Below are 17,714 nucleotides of genomic sequence, written 5' to 3' on the forward strand. Positions count from 1 at the left end.
CTGGAACTCCCTCCTTAACAACCTGCAGCACGTGGATCACAGCGATTTAAGTAGGCAAATCACCACTACCTTTTCAAGGACAAGTAGCAATGGAGAATAAATGTTGGTGCAGCCAGCGATGCCCACATCCCATGAATGAATAAAAGAAAAATGATAATGTTCTGAGGATCAATCGTGCATCAGGGATGGATTAACTCTATGGGTTAGGTTATTTTAAACAGTAAAACACATTTTAAGTTACAAAGCAGATATGTCAGCAAACCGACTGCTTTCTCTGCAACGCGCAGAGCCATAGCAGATTCACTGGCAGGCAGAGTTGCAACACCGAATACACACAGCACTTGGAGTCCTTAAACTCTCTTAAAGGTAAGATACACATAAAATAGTGTGCACTGGATTCAGTCCCTAGGCTGAATGTTATATAGGCAGTTCTGCTATAATGCATGTTATGTTAATGTGAATTGGCTGAAACGCAGTTGATGAATAGTGGATGCTGTTTGGATAACAGGAACTTTCTGCTGCACAGGTCTAATGATTTCCCTATAACATGATTTTCTCTGGTGCAATTTTCTATAGCGCAACGTCACGCAAGAACTACATGTATCACACTTTATACACCAACAGCCAACAGGTTAAGGGGGTGTGCGAGGTACAGACCGTGATCCAACGTTCATCTCTCCGCTGTGCTGATTCACGATCCTCATAGAGTCAGGGCAGGCAGGAGGAGACCTTTTGGCCCTTGGGTCTGTGCTGGTTCTCTGTTGGAAAAGGAAAAAAATCCGTTTTGGTAACTCTATCAGGGGTGGCTCAACAGATGTCACTACTGTGGAATCAGAGGTTGTAGATTATGTCACGCCATGGACAGCTGAGCACATAAATCAGGCTGACAGCCCCAGTGCAGAAGGAGTGCTGCGCTACTAGAGCTATTTTCAAACAAGACAAATAAATTCCTCTCAAGCTAATGCAGAAGATCTTAGAGTGCTATTTTGTAGAAGTGGAGCAAGGCTTTCTCCCCAGTGTCCTTCAATCCTTAAAAAAAATTCACTGATGATCTGCAGAGGTTTTTTGAAGAAGGGTCCAGACCCGAAATGTCAGCTTTCCTGCTCCTCTGATGCTGCCTGGCCTGCTGTGTTCATCCAGCTCTACACCTTGTTATCACTGATGATCTAGTCTGTATTGCTTTCCTGAATGTGGAGACCTTCCCGAGTGCAGATTAGCTGCTGTGTTTACAACAGTAACTGCATATCAAATTAACTACAAAGCACTTTGGGACAGCCCGAGATTATGCACGGGGCTATAAGAATGCAAAGCATTTCTTAATTCTTATCTTTAAGGATAAACCCAGGGACTGAATGCCAGTTTGTCTTTGGAAAGCATCAGAACTCAGCTGGAGCATGACTCCCACAAACTTACCCTTTCCACTAGGTGCAGTAGGAAGAGGTCAAAAAAATCACATGACACCAGGTTATAGTCCAACAGGTTTATTTGGAGCTGCAAGCTTTCGGAGTCTCGATCCTTCTTCAGGTGTCAGTGGCTTGTGTCTTCAAATAAACCTGTTGGACTATAACCTGGTGTCATGTGATTTTTGACCTTGTACAACACCAGCACTTCCACATCACAGCAGTAGAAAGAAATTAGGTTTTATTTTGAGTTTTGGTAGACTGCACTTGTGTTACAAAGCCCGAAGATTCTGAATCAAAAACACTATTGCACAACAGGATAGGAAAGGATTTGCAAAAATAGTATTGCCAACAGTTTAATTGTATATATAGAGAAAGCCAAAAGCTATTTTGTTCTCTGCAGGTGGAGTATAGATCTGAACAGCTTCATTAACTGTGTACGTACATAAAGATTACCTTCTATGAATAAAGTATATTTTGAAATAAAAAAATCTAATTACTATTAAAAAAAACTGCTTTTCTAGGAAAAATAATTCCAAACGCATTACAGTCATTTTCCTTCTGTTTTCCCCTCCCACCCCTGTCTCTGTTGTTGGCTGTTCAGAGACCACACCTCCTGGTTCTGACTGATGCCTAATCACTGCAAGTAAAATTAGAATGTGATTCACTCTGCGTGCAGTACACCCAGGCAGAGCCTGAGACAGCAGCCTCAGAATCTGTCAGAGCTATGCATCTACCAGGTCCCCTGCACCTCCTCTGCCTGACGTGGTTCATTTTACAGCCTGTGCATTCGGGAACAGAGGACCACCTGTATGATGGTAAGGAGAGTATCCGGGCCAAACTCTTTCTTCTCTGGGTCTGACCTGAAGGGGAATTTTTATTTAACAATAAGGTTTCTGCAGAATGCAGAGGTTAATAACTTTGCTTGTGTTCTTGTTTAACCATTTTCAGCACTGACTAATTATTGTAGGAAAGTGGGTTGTTAGTTGTGATGCAGGAGGTTGTTAATTGCACTTGCTTGCCTCTGACTTAGAAGGTTGTAGGTTCACGTCCTACTCCAAGAACTTGAACACAAGATCTAGACTGACTCTCCCAATGTAATACTCAAGGGCTGCTGAAGTGTTAGAGCTGCCAAACACAAACCAACGCTCCATTAACCCTCTTGAAGTGTGGTTAAGAAGGTGTTTGGCACGCTTGCTTTCACTGCTCAGACCTTTGAGTATAGGAGTTGGGACATCATGTTGAGGTTATATAGGACGTTGGTGAGACGTCGTCTGGAATACTGTGTCAAATTCTGGTCGCCCTGTTATAAGAAGGATATTTATCAAGCTGAAGAGGGTTCAGAAAAGAGTTACCAGGATGTTGCTGGGAATGGAGGTTGTGAGTTAGAAGGAGAGGCTGGATAGGCTGGGACGTTTTCATTGGAGGTTAGGTGGTCGAGGGTTGACCTTATAGAGGTTTATAAAATCATGAGGAATATAGATAAAGTGAATCGCAGGTGTCTTTTCCCTAGGGTGGGGGAGTTCAAAACTAGGGGACATATTTTTAAGGTGAAAGACAAAAGCTTTAAAAAGGACATGTAGGCCAACTTTTTTTACATAGAGAGTGTTTCATGTGTGGAATGAACTTCCACAGGAAGTGATGGATATGGGTACAATTACAACGTTTTAGAGAGATTTGGATAAGTACATGAATAAGAAAGGTTTGGAGGGATGTTGGCCAAGCGCAAGCAGGTGGGACTAGTGTAGTCTGGGATTATTCTGGGGAGGTTCTGAGGAAGGGTGACTCAACCTGAAACGTTAACTCTGATCTCTCTCCACAAGTGCTCCCAGATCTGCTGAGCTTTTTCCAGCAATTTCTGATTTTGTTTCTGATTTACAGCATCCATAGTTCTTTTGGTTTTTAGTTTGGCATTATATTCAGCGTGGACTGGTTGGACCCGAAGAGTCTGTTTCCATGCTGTATGACTCTAAGTGTGTGGCCATTACTTTGAAGAGGACTTGGGGAGTTTATCCCCACTGTGTCCTGGATAATACTAATCCCTCAACCAGGATCTAAAAGATTAGCTGGTCATAGCCCATTTATGGGAACTTCCTATGGGCAAATTCTAACATATAACAATGATTATACCTCACAGATCATTGTCATAAAGCACTTCATGACCTTCCTAAAGGCAGCAGTCCCTTTTTATATTTCCTTGTGTAGGGGGCTTCGGCGGAAGTCCTTGCACTTGGTCATTAGACAGCGCTCTTCACAATAAATGCACAATGAGTGAGGGTGAGAATGAGGGATAGGCAGTGATGAATCCCCAAAGTCAAACAACCAACCAACATTCAACATGTACCTGAAGTTCACCAACCACTGGGATGTGCCAGCCACCTCTCTGTACCCCAAGAGATGTCGGAAAGTAGGGAGCGAGATTTTTTGTAGGTCTCAATAATGTTATCTTGCTTTAGACCGAATTAGTTTCATCTCCCATCGCTGTGTCACTTGCACATCAACAGCCGCACACTTTACCCATTTGATGTACTGTAACAATGGACATACATAAATATCATCATTCAACTCCCTGAAGCAGTCACACATGAGAGTGGGGAAGGTCATCTTTTGTGTTTCATACTAAAGAATGGAATACCTATAATGTGAAAGCAGGCCATTCGGCCCACTGAGTCCAAAAAGACCCTCCAAAGAGGATCCCTCCCAGACTCATCCCTCTATCCTATCCCTGTATTTCCCATGGCTAACCCACATAGGCTTAGCCTGTACATCCCTGGGCACTACGGGACAATTTAGCACGGCCAACCCACCCTAACCTGCACATCCCTGGATAGTATAGACAATTTAGCACGGCCAACCCACCCTAACCTGCACATCCCTGGACACTATGGGGTAACTTAGCACGGCCAATCCACCCTAACCTGCACATCCCTGGATACTATGGGACAATTTAGCATGGCCAATCCATCTAACCTGCACATCCCTGGGCACTATGGGACAATTTAGCACGGCCAATCCATCTAACCTGCACATCCCTGGATACTATAGGCAATTTAGCATGGCCAATCCATCTAACCTGCACATCCCTGGATACTATAGGCAATTTAGCATGGCCAATCCACCTAGCCTGCAAATCTTTGGACTTACACTTTGGATTATACTTACAGGAACTTTTCTTTTCTTGCAGTGGTTCTGTTTGACTCTTGGAACAACAATAAATTGTTAAACCGTAATACCAAGGTAAGCAATGACCCTCTTGCTCCCATTGCTCCATTCATCTGTCCTTTGCTTTCACCAATTTTTCATCATATTCACCACAAAAATAATTATCACAACTCACATTTGTACCTCTGCCTCCTCTGGAATAATATTTAGACAGGGGGATAATGATGGGGGAAGAGAGCCAACATTTTCAGGACAGGGACAGTATGGGGTTAAATACAGAGTAAAGATGTCTCTACACCGTCTCCAACAAACACTCCCAGGACAGGGACAACACAGTGTTAGATACAGAGTAAAGTTTCCTCTATACTGTCTCCCATCAAACACTCCGAAGACAGGGGTAGTACAGGGTTAGATGCTGAGTAAAGCTTTCTCTACTCTGTTCCCATCAAACATTCCCAGGACAGGGACAGCACTGGGTTAGATACAGAGTAAAGTTGCCTCTACACTGTTCACATCAAACGCTCTCCTCAGGGACAGTATGAGGTTAGATCCAGAGTAAAGCTCCCTCTGGACTGTCTCCCATCAAACACTCCCCAGGACAGAGACAGCACGGGGTTAGATACGGAGTAAAGCTCCCTCTACACTGTCCCCCATCAAACACTCCCAGAACAGGGACAACATATGGTCAGATACAGAGTAAATCTGTCTTTAGATTGCCCCATAAAATGCTCCTAGGACAGGGGCAGTGGGGAGTTCGGTGGGGAGTAAAGCACACTCTACACTGTCTCTATGAAACACTCCCAGGACAGGAACAGTACAGGGTTAGATACAGATTAAAGCTCTCTTTACGTGATCATGAAAGTATCTGCTCATCTCCTTTCTGGGCCTCTGTGAATGTGACTGTTTATTCTAGCTGCTGTCCTGTATTTTGCATCCACAGTGGTCAGATGGCAGATTTGCCCTGGAGAGCAATTCATCCCACTTGGTATACCAGTGCTGCCCATTGGACCCTAAACTCCAGAAGAAGTCCCAGGTTTTGTGGACCGGTCCAATCTCAACTGGGGATGCTCGCCACCTCTTCCTGGACCTGAAGTTTACTTTCTTGAGCTGCCTGTTCCCAGGCAACTGTATGGAGGACTTCACTGTGTACTTCTTCCAGTCGGACAATGATAATGCCAGACCCAGAATTGACAATTCCGTCAGGATCCATATCAAGGGTGAGAAGCACTTCCCCATGGAGTACCTGGAAGGGCCCATTGACTGGATGAAGCTGAGGAGAACTCTCAACACTGTCACAAGGGAGAGCCTGGGTCCTGTGAGCCGCTCAGTCTTTCAGCTGGGTTTTGATTATATTGGCCCCTGCCTCCTCCTCAGCTCCTTCAGGGTGTACTACAAGAAATGCCCGCTCAGCCTTCACAACCTGACCATGTTTCCTCAGGCCACAGGCAGTGGCGAGCTAGTCCGTGGCCAGTGTGTCGATAACTCGATACAGATGGGGTTACCGCAACGTCTCTGTGGCACGGACGGTGTCTGGGGACCCTCTGCTGGTCACTGCGTCTGCCGAGAGGGTTACCAAGCTAAAGACAATGCCTGTGCAGGTAAGGGCTACATTAATCTACTCATTAGTTAAAACACCACCTTGGAGTACATATGTATGGAGCCATACAGCATGGAAACAGACCCTTTGGTCCAACCAGTCCACGCTGAACATAATCCCAAACTAAACTAGTCCTCTCCTGCCTGCTCCGTCCAACCAGTCCACGCCGAACATAATCCCAAACTAAACTAGTCCTCTCCTGCCTGCTTCTGGCCCATATCCCTCCAAACCTTTCCTAGTTTTGTACCTATCCTAGCGATCTTTTAAATTTTGTAATGGTACCCACATCCACCAATTCCTCAGGAAGTACATTCCAGATGCAAAACACCCTCTGTGTAAAAACGTTGCCTCTCATGTTTATTTTAAAATATCTCTCACCTTAAAAATGTGCCCCCTAGTCTCAAAATCTCCCCATCATAGTGAAAAGATGCCTGCCATTAACCCTATCCATACCTCTCATTATTTTACAAACTTCTATCAGATCACGTCTCAACCTCCTATGCTCCAGTGAAAAAAGCCCTGGCTTTTCTTTATAACTCAAACCTTCCATTTGATAATAGTTGCTGTTCTTAAAGTGCCAGACTATTATATTAGCAACCGTGGGAGAAGGAATACATTTCATCAAACACCCCCTCAGCCTAATTCTAGGGGTGGAAGCCCCTAGGTCACTACTTCCCAGCGTTTTCCCCATGACACTGACCCCACTTTCAGCATCAAGGCTTGAAAATGATCGTAACTGTTTCTTTTCATTCCCTTGTGGGAAGTGGATGTCGCTGGCTGGGCTCAGCGTTTATTGCCCAGCCCTTGAGAAGGTGGTGATGAGCTGCCATCTTGAATGATTGCAGTCCACTTGGTGCAGGGACACTTGCATTGACGTTGGAGAAGTTCTAGGATTTTGACCTCAGAGCGTGGAGAGCTGTGAAAATTGTACAGGAAGCGTTGCTGGTTTGCAGAGGGCACCAAGTTGAAAGGCAGGGAGCAGACTCAACGGTTCAAGTCCAGAGACCCTTCTTCAAAACTGTTCTGAAGAAGGATCACTGGACTCGAAACGTTAACTGTTTTCTCTCCACAGATGCTGCCAGACCTGCTGAGTCTCTCAGATAATTTCTGTTTTTGCAGAAAACCTGCAGATCTTTGGCTTATTGCATTACTGCAGTAGTGGTGCTGTTTTCTAGGAGGCCAGAGGGTAATGGGCAGAGTATGAATTCAGGATTAGCTCCAAATTTCAGGCACACTGCTCACTTTCAAGCAGCGAAGTCTAGCGCAGTGGGGGCACCTTAGCGCCCAAGAATCAGGGTCTCCAAGGGGGCTTCCATGCATGGGCCTGCGAAGGTGGGAAATGTGACTGTGCCCAGGCATGGTGAGGTGGGCCAGGGGTTCTGGGGCGCTGATGGTGAGCTAGGGTTGGGGTGAGCCTAGGCCTGGAACTCCACTTGGGAGCCTGTGATTTCTGTGCCTAACTCCGCCATGCAGTACTGAGAGAGTGCTACGCTGTCAGTGATTCTCCATCTCTGACTGAGACACTTTGGGGTGGCACGGCATCTCAGTTGTTGGCACTGTTGTCACACAGCACCAGGGACCCGGGTTTGATTCCACCCTCAGGCAACTGTCTGCGTGGAGTTTGCACATTCTCCCCGTATCTGCATGGGTTCCCTCCGGGTGCTCCGGTTTCCTCCCGCAGTCCAAAGATGTGCAGGCTAGGTGGATTAGCCATGGGAAGTGCAAGTTTGCAGGGATAACTTAGGGGTAGTGGGGTCTGGGTGGGATGCTGTTTGGAGGGTCAGTGCCCACTCATTGGGCTCACTGGCCTGCTCCCACACTGCAGGAATTCTACAATTATTATCTATAGTGTTGATGAGATCTTGCAGTGCCCCGATTTGCAGTCCCTTTTCTCTCCAAGACAGTGCTGACGACACTCCCAAGAGTAACTTCACAAGCGATCTTGGGATGTTCTGAGAGATCTGAGGGTCCCACCAGCAACCGGAGGCAATTATTTCAGAACCCCATCACACCCCAGACCCGCAATGATTCCCGATGCAGGGCATTGTCAGAGTGGACTGAGACGATTTGATTTTGAAGCAATTTGCTTTGAAACAGTTTTGAGTTATGGCTGCAGATCCCTGGAAAATCAGGGACAAATTAATTCCTACCCACAGGATTGGGAGAGGCGATAAAGTGGCACAGTGCACAAAAATGCCTCTAGGCAAAGCTTGTGGTTAGCAGCAGATTGCTGGCTAATGGACCAGCTCTGTGACTGTTTATTTTTCTAATTTAAACAGTATGAAACCCAGCTGAAATAACTGTCACTGCAAGAAACTTAACCAGCGCAGGATGGGCTTTTCATCCACAAGTCTGTAACCACAGAATAGAACTCAGTTGGAGCTGGAGTGAGATAATATTCTCCCTTACGCAAAGGCCATTATCTTTCTACTTCAAGCTTAGCCCCCACAAGGTTATTTCTGGTTGTCTGGCTCCCCAGATAGAGTCATAGAGCACAGAACCAGAACTCTTTGGTCCAATTCGTCCATGCCGACCAGCTATCCTGAGTTATCCTTCCAAACCCTTCCTATGCATTTACCCGTCCAGATGCCTTTTAAATGTTGTAATTGTACCCACCTTCACCACTTCCTCTGGCAGCTTGTCCCATACACTCACCACCCTTTGCGTGGAAAAGTTGCCCCTCAGGTTCCTTTTAAATCCTTCCCCTCTCACCTAAACCAATGCCCCTCTAGTTTTGGACTCCCATACCCTGGGAAAAAGACCTTGGCTACTCACCCTATCCATTTCCCTAATGATTTTATAAACCTCTATAAGGTCACCCCTCAGCCTCTGACACTCCAGGGAAAATAGCCCCAGCTTATTCAGCCTCTCCCTGTAGCACAAACCCTCCAAACCTGGCAACATGTTGTAAATCTTTTCTGAACCCTTTCGAATTTAAGAACACCTTCCTATAGCAGGGAGACCAGAATCGAATGCTGTATTCCAAAAGTGGCCACACCAATGTCCTGTACAGCTGCAACATGACCTTCCCAACTCCTATACTCAATGCACTGACCAATAAAGGCAAGCGTACCAAATGCCTTCTTCACCGTCCTATCTGCCTGCGACTCCACTTTCAAGGAACTATGCACCTGCACCTCTAGGTCTCATTGTTCGGCAATACTCCCCAGGACCTTACCATTGAGTGTATAAATCCTGCCCTGATTTGCCTCACATTTATCTAAATTAAACTCCACCTGCCACTCCTCAGCCTATTGGCATATTTGATCAATGTCCTGTTGTACTCTGAGATAATCTTCTTCACTGTCCACTACACCTCCATTTTGGTGTCATCTGCAAACTTACTAACCATACCTCCTAAGTTCACATTCAAATCATTTGTATAAATGATGTAAAGCAGTGGACCCAGCTCTAATCCTTGCGGGACACCGCTGGTCATAGACCTCCAGTCCAGATCCGCATCCAGTAATAACAAGCAATCCAAAACAAAGGACTCAATTCATAATAACTGAACAACACAGCCAAGTCACATTTTCTCATGCTTCGAAGATGGAAAGTTGGGGTGGTTGGACACGATTGTGTCACATTAACAGAGGCCTGGATGCAACCCAGCCCAATGAGGTGGAATTCTGTCTTCTCCACTGCGTTGTTAATCACTAATGTGTGGGATACAGTTTCCAGGGAAATCCAGCTCCAGTAATCCCACACGGAGAAGCCAGTGTTGGAAATGATGTGGAGGTGCCAGTGTTGGACTGGGGTGGACAAAGTCAAAAATCACACATCAGGTTATAGTCCAGCAGGTTTTTTTGAACACACAAGCTTTTGGAGTGATGCCCCTTCCTCAGGTGCAATGAGAGTATCAAGACACAGAATTTATAAGTAAAAGATCAAAGGATTATGTTAACCCTAAATTGGCTAGCTGACTCCCGCCAGGGTTATTAAATACATTCGCATCAGTTGTATAATCCTTTGACCTTTTACTTATAAATTCTGTGTTTTGATATTTCCTGTCTCATTACACCTGAGGAATCAGGGCAACGCTCCGAAAGCATGTGTGTTCAAATAAACCTGTTGGATTATAACCAATTGGCAGTTGGAAATGGAATATTTGTCATAGTGAATAGATGTCAGGAACTTTAGCATTGTGGATGGATCTTTAATCTGTAATGTGTATCTGTCCTGGGAGTGTTGGTGGGGACAGTGTAGAGGGAAATTTATTCTGTATCTAACCCTGGTGTGCTGTATCGTGCCTGGGAGTATTTGAATTGGACAGTGTAGACGGATCTTTAATTTCAGTTTAAAATAAAAGTAGACAGGCTCTTACTTTCAGTTTAAAAGAGTAGAGAGACCTTTCCTGTATGTCCAACCCTGTGATTTCCCTGTCCTGGGACTGTTTGATAGCAACAGTGTAGAGGGAGCTTTATTCTATATCCAACCCTGTGATGTCCCTGTCCTGGGACTGTTTGATGGGGACAGTGTAGAGAAGGCTTTACTTTGAGTTTAAAAGAGTAGAGGAAGTTTACTTTGTATCTAACCTGATGCTGTCCCTGTCCTGGGAGTGTTTGATGGGGACAGTGTAGATGAAGCTTTACTCTGTAGCTAACCCTGTGCTGTATGTTGCTGTAGCGATTGGAACCAGGTAGATTTTGTTGACTATGAGATCCTTGATTGGGTTTGTTAACTTGGGCCAATTGGGAAAGCCCTGGCTGACCAATGTAACAGGGGATTTAAAATCTCCACAGTCCATGGGACTGACTCCGAGTTGGCTGACCACAGCCAAGGTACTGTGAGCAAGTAAATAAGAGATGACTTGATGATGGGATACCGGTCTCCATGCAGTTATTTCATTTGCCTGCAAGTGTTTGAAATTGACAATGTAGAGGAAGCTTTACTTTCAATTTAAATGAGTACAGGATGCTTTTACATCCAGTTTAAAAGAATAGAGGCAGTTTATTCTGTATCTAACCCTGTCGTGTACCTGTCCTCCAAGTGTTTGATGGGGATAGTGTACCAGCTACTATACCTGTATCTAACCCAGTCCAGTTCCTGTCCTGGGAGTATTTGTTGGGGACAGTGCAGCGGGAGCTATAGCCTGTATCTAACCCTATTCTGGGAGTATTTGACGGGGACATTGTAGCCACACAGTGAATGCCTGAAACAGAAGAATGTCCCATTCCCAGTGTTAACATTCAACTGACTGATAGAATGCTTTTTAAAATGCCTTAGAGCTCAGGTCAGGGTGTATCTTATACACCCACTCTCGCTGCTTTCTGTCTGCATGATTTCTGTTAGACATCAGTGAAGAATGTAATGTGTGGTTTCCCTGGTGCCTGCTGTTTGATTCAGCACCGTGTCTGAAACTCTGGGCTTTTCAGGTATTGCGTGTGTGCTGCATGTGTGTCACAATCCTAAATCAGATTATATCCTGACAAACAGCACACATTTCTTTTAAATTGAATGGACCTGACATGAGATCACCTTTAATAAAAAACCGAAAGAACTGCGGATGCTGTAAATCAGGAACAAAAACAGAAGTTGCTGGAAAAGCCCAGCAGGTCTGGCAGCATCTGTGAAGGAAAAAACAGAGTTAACGTTTCGGGTCCAGTGACCCTTCCTCAGATCACCTTTGCTTTTCGCTGTAAGCACTTTCCCTCCTCATTCTGTGGTAAAGAATTCCACAGACTCCCTACCCTCCAGATGGAAGAAATTCCTCCTCATCTCTATTTTAAATGGGTGAACCCTTATTCTGAGATTATATCCTCTGGTCCTAGACTCTCCCACAAGGGGAAACAACTTCTCCACATCTACTCTGCTAAGTCCTTTAAAAATCTTGTATGACTCAATAAGGTCACCTCACAATATTCTATATGCTGACAAATACAGGCCCAATCTACTCAACCGGTCTAACAGAAATCATGCAGACAGAAAGCAGCGAGAGTCGGTTTATAAGATACACCCTGACCTGAGCTCTAAGGCGCCCCCCTCTCCATGTGGTGGCCATCTTTGTCGGCCATCTTATTGCTGGCTCTATACTCCATTCTAGAGTGTGGACTTCAACTTCTGGCTCAACAATTAGAGACCACTACCCAATGAGCTGACACGGCAATGCATCCATGATCCTGTTCAACCCAGCCGTGAAGACAAAGTCTATCCTCATTTTCTAATGGTGATTGTGAGGCACCAAGCTTAGGTTTGAGGACTTGGTCAATAAGAGAAAACTGAAGGATGTGAGAGATTCTAGATTCAGGTAATGTGAGTAAACTCAGCAGAATGAGGAGGTAAAGTGCTTACATTTAGTTACACTGCTGTGACAGAACCTTCTTCGCCTTCGTAAATGTGAGGATGACGGCATCCCATTTCTGAACCCCCACCCCCAGCTACTGGCATTGAAGGCAATCCAAAGAAAATTCTCTAAGTTGACATCAAATATGGAGGGACTGTCTTGTGAGGAGAGGTTGAGTAGATTAGGCTTGTATTTGTCAGCATATAGAATATTGTGAGGTGACCTTATTGAATCATACAAGATTTTTAAAGGACTTAGCAGAGTAGATGTGGAGAAGTTGTTTCCCCTTGTGGGAGAGTCTAGGACCAGAGGATATAATCTCAGAATAAGGGTTCACCCATTTAAAATAGACATGAGGAGGAATTTCTTCTGTCTGGAGGGTAGGGAGTCTGTGGAATTCTTTACCACAGAAGGCTGTCAAAGTTCGGTCATTAAGTATATTCAAAGACAGATTTTTAATCAGTCAGGTTTAATCAATGGTTATGGGGAAAATGCAGGAAAATGTAGTTGAGGATTATCAGATAAGCCATAATCTCACTGAATCAAGAACTGCTGTGATGGGCTGAATGGCCTACTTCAACTCATATGTATTCTGTTCGTATGGTCTTACCCATTGTGTGTTTAAAGCTGGAAGGTGGCACCGAATCTGCTCTCATGCACATGTTTGGCATCACTGATGCCTAAGGAATCCATGCCTCACTCACTTGTACACAGCTCAACTTGGGTCCCCACTCTCTTGCTCCCCACTCCAAAGTTCACTTTTCTGCTGTCCACTCTGTTTCCCCCACACTCCCAGCTCTGCACTGCCCCTCACTGCTCTGTTAGGCAGCAAAGTCAGAGATACTGCGAGTGTATGGGCTTCAGTGCACCCCTTGCAGTTGTAGTGGCAATAAAACACAGCCTCTCCAGATACCCGTGTACATCATCTATACTGACATTTCAGTGCAGTACATAGCAAATACCGCACTGGCGGAGGTGTCTCCCCCAACCCCCAACAACATCACAACCACCTCTCTAATGCCATCCCTATCAGCCCTCTCAAGTGGATGTTAAAAAATATTCCCCTGTTACTAGTCTCCCTGTGAAACTTGAAAGGGTCCTGAAAAGATTTACAAGGATGTTGCCAGGGTTGGAGGGTTTGAGCCATAGGGAGAGGCTGAATAGACTGGGGCTATTCTCTTGGAGCATCAGAGGCTGAGGGGTGACCTTATAGAGGTTTATAAAATCATGAGGGGAATGGTTAGGGTGAATAGCGAAGGTCTTTTCCCCAGGGTAGGGGAGTCCAAAACTAGAGGGGCATAGGTTTAAGGTGAGAGGGGAATAATTTAAAAGGGACCTGAGGGGCAATTGTTTCACGCAGATGGTGTTGTGTTTAGGGAACGAGCTGCCTGAGGTGGAGGCTGATACAATTACAACATTTAAAAGGCATTTGGGTGGGTACATGAATAGGAAGGGTTTAGAGGGATGTGAGCCAAATGCTGACAAATGGGATGAGATTAATTTAGGATATCTGGTCAGCGTGGATGAGTTGGACCCAAGGGTCTGTTTCTGTGCTGTACAACGCTATGATTCTATGATTATCACACACAATGTCACAAACCTTACCAGTCTCACAAACAGGCTGTAAGAGGTTGCTTTTTACGTTATCTTTGTAATGAGGACTGTATTTCAACACACAGTGGTCACTAGCCCAAACAAGTTCTCATTGAGAAACAATGACTGACAGTAATATGCCATTTTGTACGCAATCTCGACTGGAGTCTGCATTTAATCATCAGCTTTATAACACTCAAAGCTTCATAGAACCAATTCTGTCCAACGCTGTCCCTAGATGTGAGGAGGGTTTTTGAAACTAATTTTTACAGTTGTTGGATAGGCTACAAGGAAAGGGTTCACACCTCATCCTGAATCTCCTATCGTTTCTGTGGCCACAGACATGACTCCAAGATGCTGTGTTGCCTCCCTGATGCCAGAGTCAGCTGAAATGCTGCAGGGACTCCTGAAGGGGGAGGGTGAGAAAATGAGGTTGTGGTAAACATAGGTAGAGCGAGAGATGAGGTCTTGCCAGGCAGTAGATAAAAAGCAGGACCTCGCAGGTTGAAATCAAAGGTTTTGATTGGCACTACATCCACAAGCAACCACTTCCTCCACCAGCAACGCTCAGTAGCAGCAGTGTGTACCATCTACAAGATGCACTGCAGAAACTCACCAAAGATCCTCAGACAGCACCTTCCAAACCCACGACCACCTCTATCTATGACTCTGATACACATCATGTTATTTCAGCCATTTGGTTTGTCCTGGAATTACCTGGAATTATCCTGCTGTTATCTTTCCACCTATATATTCTGTGCCTCTGCGCTTCTCTCCACTTCACCTGACGAAAGATCGAGGCTCTGAAAGCTTGTGATTTCAAATAAACCTGTTGGACTGTAACCTGATGTCGGGTGACTTCTGACGACTTCCATCTAGAAGGACAAGAACAGCAGATACATGGGAACGCCACCACCTTCAAGTTTCCCTCCAAGCCACTCACCATCCTGACTTGGAAATATATCACCATTCCTTCACTGTCACTGGGTCACAATCCTGGAATTCCCTTCCTAATGGCATTGTGGATCAACCCTCAGCAGGTAGACTACAGTGGTTCAAGAAGGCAGCTCACCACCACCTTCCCAAGAGCAACTAGGGACAGACAATAAATGCTGGCCATCCAGTGACGCCCATATCCCACAAACAAACAAGAACAAAAATTCTCGGGATTACTCCCTGTGCCATGGGCCTGTGAGCACAGAAATAGGAGAATGGAGTGGATGAGTGCACAGCTTAAGTGTTGATGCAGGAGGGAGGGTTTTAGATTCCCAGATCACTGGGACCATTTCTGGGGAAGGTGGGACCTCTACAATCGGGACAGTGTGTAGAATGGTTCACGCTCCTGACTTGTGCCTTGTGATTGGTGGACAGGCTTTGGGAAGTCAGGAGTCCCAGCCTCTGACCTGCTGTTTTTGCTACGGTATTTATATTCTTAGATTCAATTACCTCTCAGTTGCTGCCATTTAGTGATGAAAATCCAAGTTTCTACAGAATTACTTTGTAACTCCTACCTCTGACACTGGAAGTTAGCTTTATGGCCATTTCAATGTCTCCCCTGTAGATTGCCAGCTCTTTGGGTAAGGCATCCAAACAAGGGCTCCGTCTGTCTGTCTTAAGTGAGTGTTAAAGAGACTAACAAAGTCTCACACCAGGGAATTGAACACAAAGACGTAATCTAGACTGACATTCCCCAGTGCCAGAGTGCTGTGTCATTGAGGTACAACTGAAAGCCCCACTCTCAGATGACCGTAAAATAATCCATGGTACTGTTTCAAGAAAGACCAAGGGAATTCTCCCCAATGTCCAGGCCAACATTGATCCCTCAATCAATACAAAAATGCAGAGTATTTGGTTGTTAATATTTTGCTGTCTGTGGGAGGCTGCTGGCAACACAGCAGTCTTTGCACTTGTAAAGTACTGCAAAAGTGCTTTGGGACATCTTGAGATCATGAAAGGTGCCATATAAATTCAAATTTTTTTTTGTAACATTTCTTAACTGAATTTTGTTGCATGCTTACAGTTTGTTGATTTATTCTCTCCCTCTCACAGCCTGTAAAATAGGATATTACAAGGACACAGTAGGGAACGGAGTTTGCACAAAATGCCCCAGCAACAGTCATTCTGATGCTGAGGCCTATGTCTCTTGCCCGTGTTTGAGTGGTTACTACAGGACTGAGGCACACTCTCCTTCAGCTGCTTGCATTGCCAATGGTAAGATGCACTAAGAATTGTCAGTGTTGGTGTGAGACAGGAGATATACGCTGAAGTACTTTCTCCACAGATAGAATGTAAACATGGGAAAACGTGAGAAGCTGGATGTATCACAGAGGGGCAGCAAGAACTGCTCTGTGCTTCAATGTGCTACTGTTACAGCTGCTCCAAATCACGGATTTTTCTGCGCAGTTGATGCTAAATTATCTTTTATGTCTTTAATCACAAAATACCAATCACACGTCAGCCGTGCTCAATGCATAGAGCTTCCACCTTCTGAGCCACAAGTTTGTGAGTTCAAGTCTCAGCCCCAGGAACTTGATTGCAACATCTAGGTTGACACCCCAAGGCAGTACTGAAGGAGTTCTGCATAGCAGGAGGTACTCTATTGTGGTACTGAGGCAGTGCTGTGCAGCTGGAGGTGCCCCAATGCAGTACTGCGGGAGGGCTGTACAGCAGGAGGTGCCCCAGTGCAGTACTGAGGCAGTGCTGTGCAGCTGGAGGTGCCCCAATGCAGTACTGCGGGAGGGCTGTATAGCAGGAGGTGCCCCAGTGCAGTACTGAGGGAGTGCTGTATGGCAGGAGATGCCTCAATGCAGTACTGAGGTAGTGCTGTATGGCAGGAGATGCCCCAGTGCAGTACAGAAGGAGTGCTGTATGGCAGGAGGTGCCCCAATGCAGTACTGAGGGAGTGCTGTACGGTAGGAGGTGCCCCAGTGCAGGACAGAGGGAGTGCTATACAGCAGGAGGTGTCCCAGTGCAGTATTGGGGGAGTGCTGTAGAGCAGGAGGTGCCCCAATGCAGGACAGAGGGAGTTCTGTACAGCACAAGGTGTCCCACTGCAGTACAAAGGGAGTGCTGTACAGTAGGAGGTACTGTTCTCCAGAGGAGATATCAAACGGAGGACCATCTCAGGTGGATGTAAGCATTCCATGGCCTATTTCAAGAAAGATAAGACCTGATATCTCATAACTGAAACCTCTAAAAGCTATTACCCAGTCCTTATCATATTGCTATTTGTGGGAGCTTGCTGGGTGCAATTTGGCAGCTATATTTCAAAGGTTACTAGACTTCAAAAGTCCTTGATGGGTCGTATAGAAGTTTGGGAAGTGTTGACTTACACCATTGTTGCAAGTCTTTATTTTTCTCCCTTGGGAACACCAGTATATATGGTCCAATGCTGACGCTCCCAATGGGGTTGAAGTTAAACTGTGAGATATCGCAAATTAATGCATTAACGTGTCTTTACGAGTGGCCTTCTCCACCTTTTTAACAGTAGTGACAGTCTGTTTAAATTAGAGTTTAAAAACAAACGCTGTTCTTCAGTCACACCAGTGTGTGATACGAACTGGAGGGATAAAGAGCCCCTTCCCACCTCCATATATACAGCAGGGATGGGATCCCAGTGGAGGAACCCCAGGTCTCCTGCACCCATTGGCTGGATCCAGGAGTTAGTAAGCCAGTTGTT

The 17,714-nt window shown here is 45.4% G+C and overlaps 1 protein-coding gene across 1 annotated transcript in view; it reads left to right on the forward strand.

Moving 5' to 3' along the window:
• The first annotated feature begins 2,099 nt into the window (after positions 1–2,099).
• Positions 2,100–17,714, forward strand: part of LOC109936849 (tyrosine-protein kinase Mer-like) — a 40,621-nt gene continuing 25,006 nt past the window's right edge. Inside the window, exons 1-4 of the mRNA XM_048619715.1 lie at positions 2,100–2,218; positions 4,585–4,637; positions 5,503–6,160; positions 16,085–16,246. Of these exons, the coding sequence (XP_048475672.1) occupies positions 2,128–2,218; positions 4,585–4,637; positions 5,503–6,160; positions 16,085–16,246 (964 nt within the window). The 5' untranslated portion in view covers positions 2,100–2,127. The remainder of the gene's footprint in view (positions 2,219–4,584; positions 4,638–5,502; positions 6,161–16,084; positions 16,247–17,714) is intronic.

Source organism: Rhincodon typus, chromosome 43 (assembly GCF_021869965.1).
Source record: "Rhincodon typus isolate 14 chromosome 43, sRhiTyp1.1, whole genome shotgun sequence".
Lineage (NCBI taxonomy): Eukaryota > Metazoa > Chordata > Chondrichthyes > Orectolobiformes > Rhincodontidae > Rhincodon > Rhincodon typus.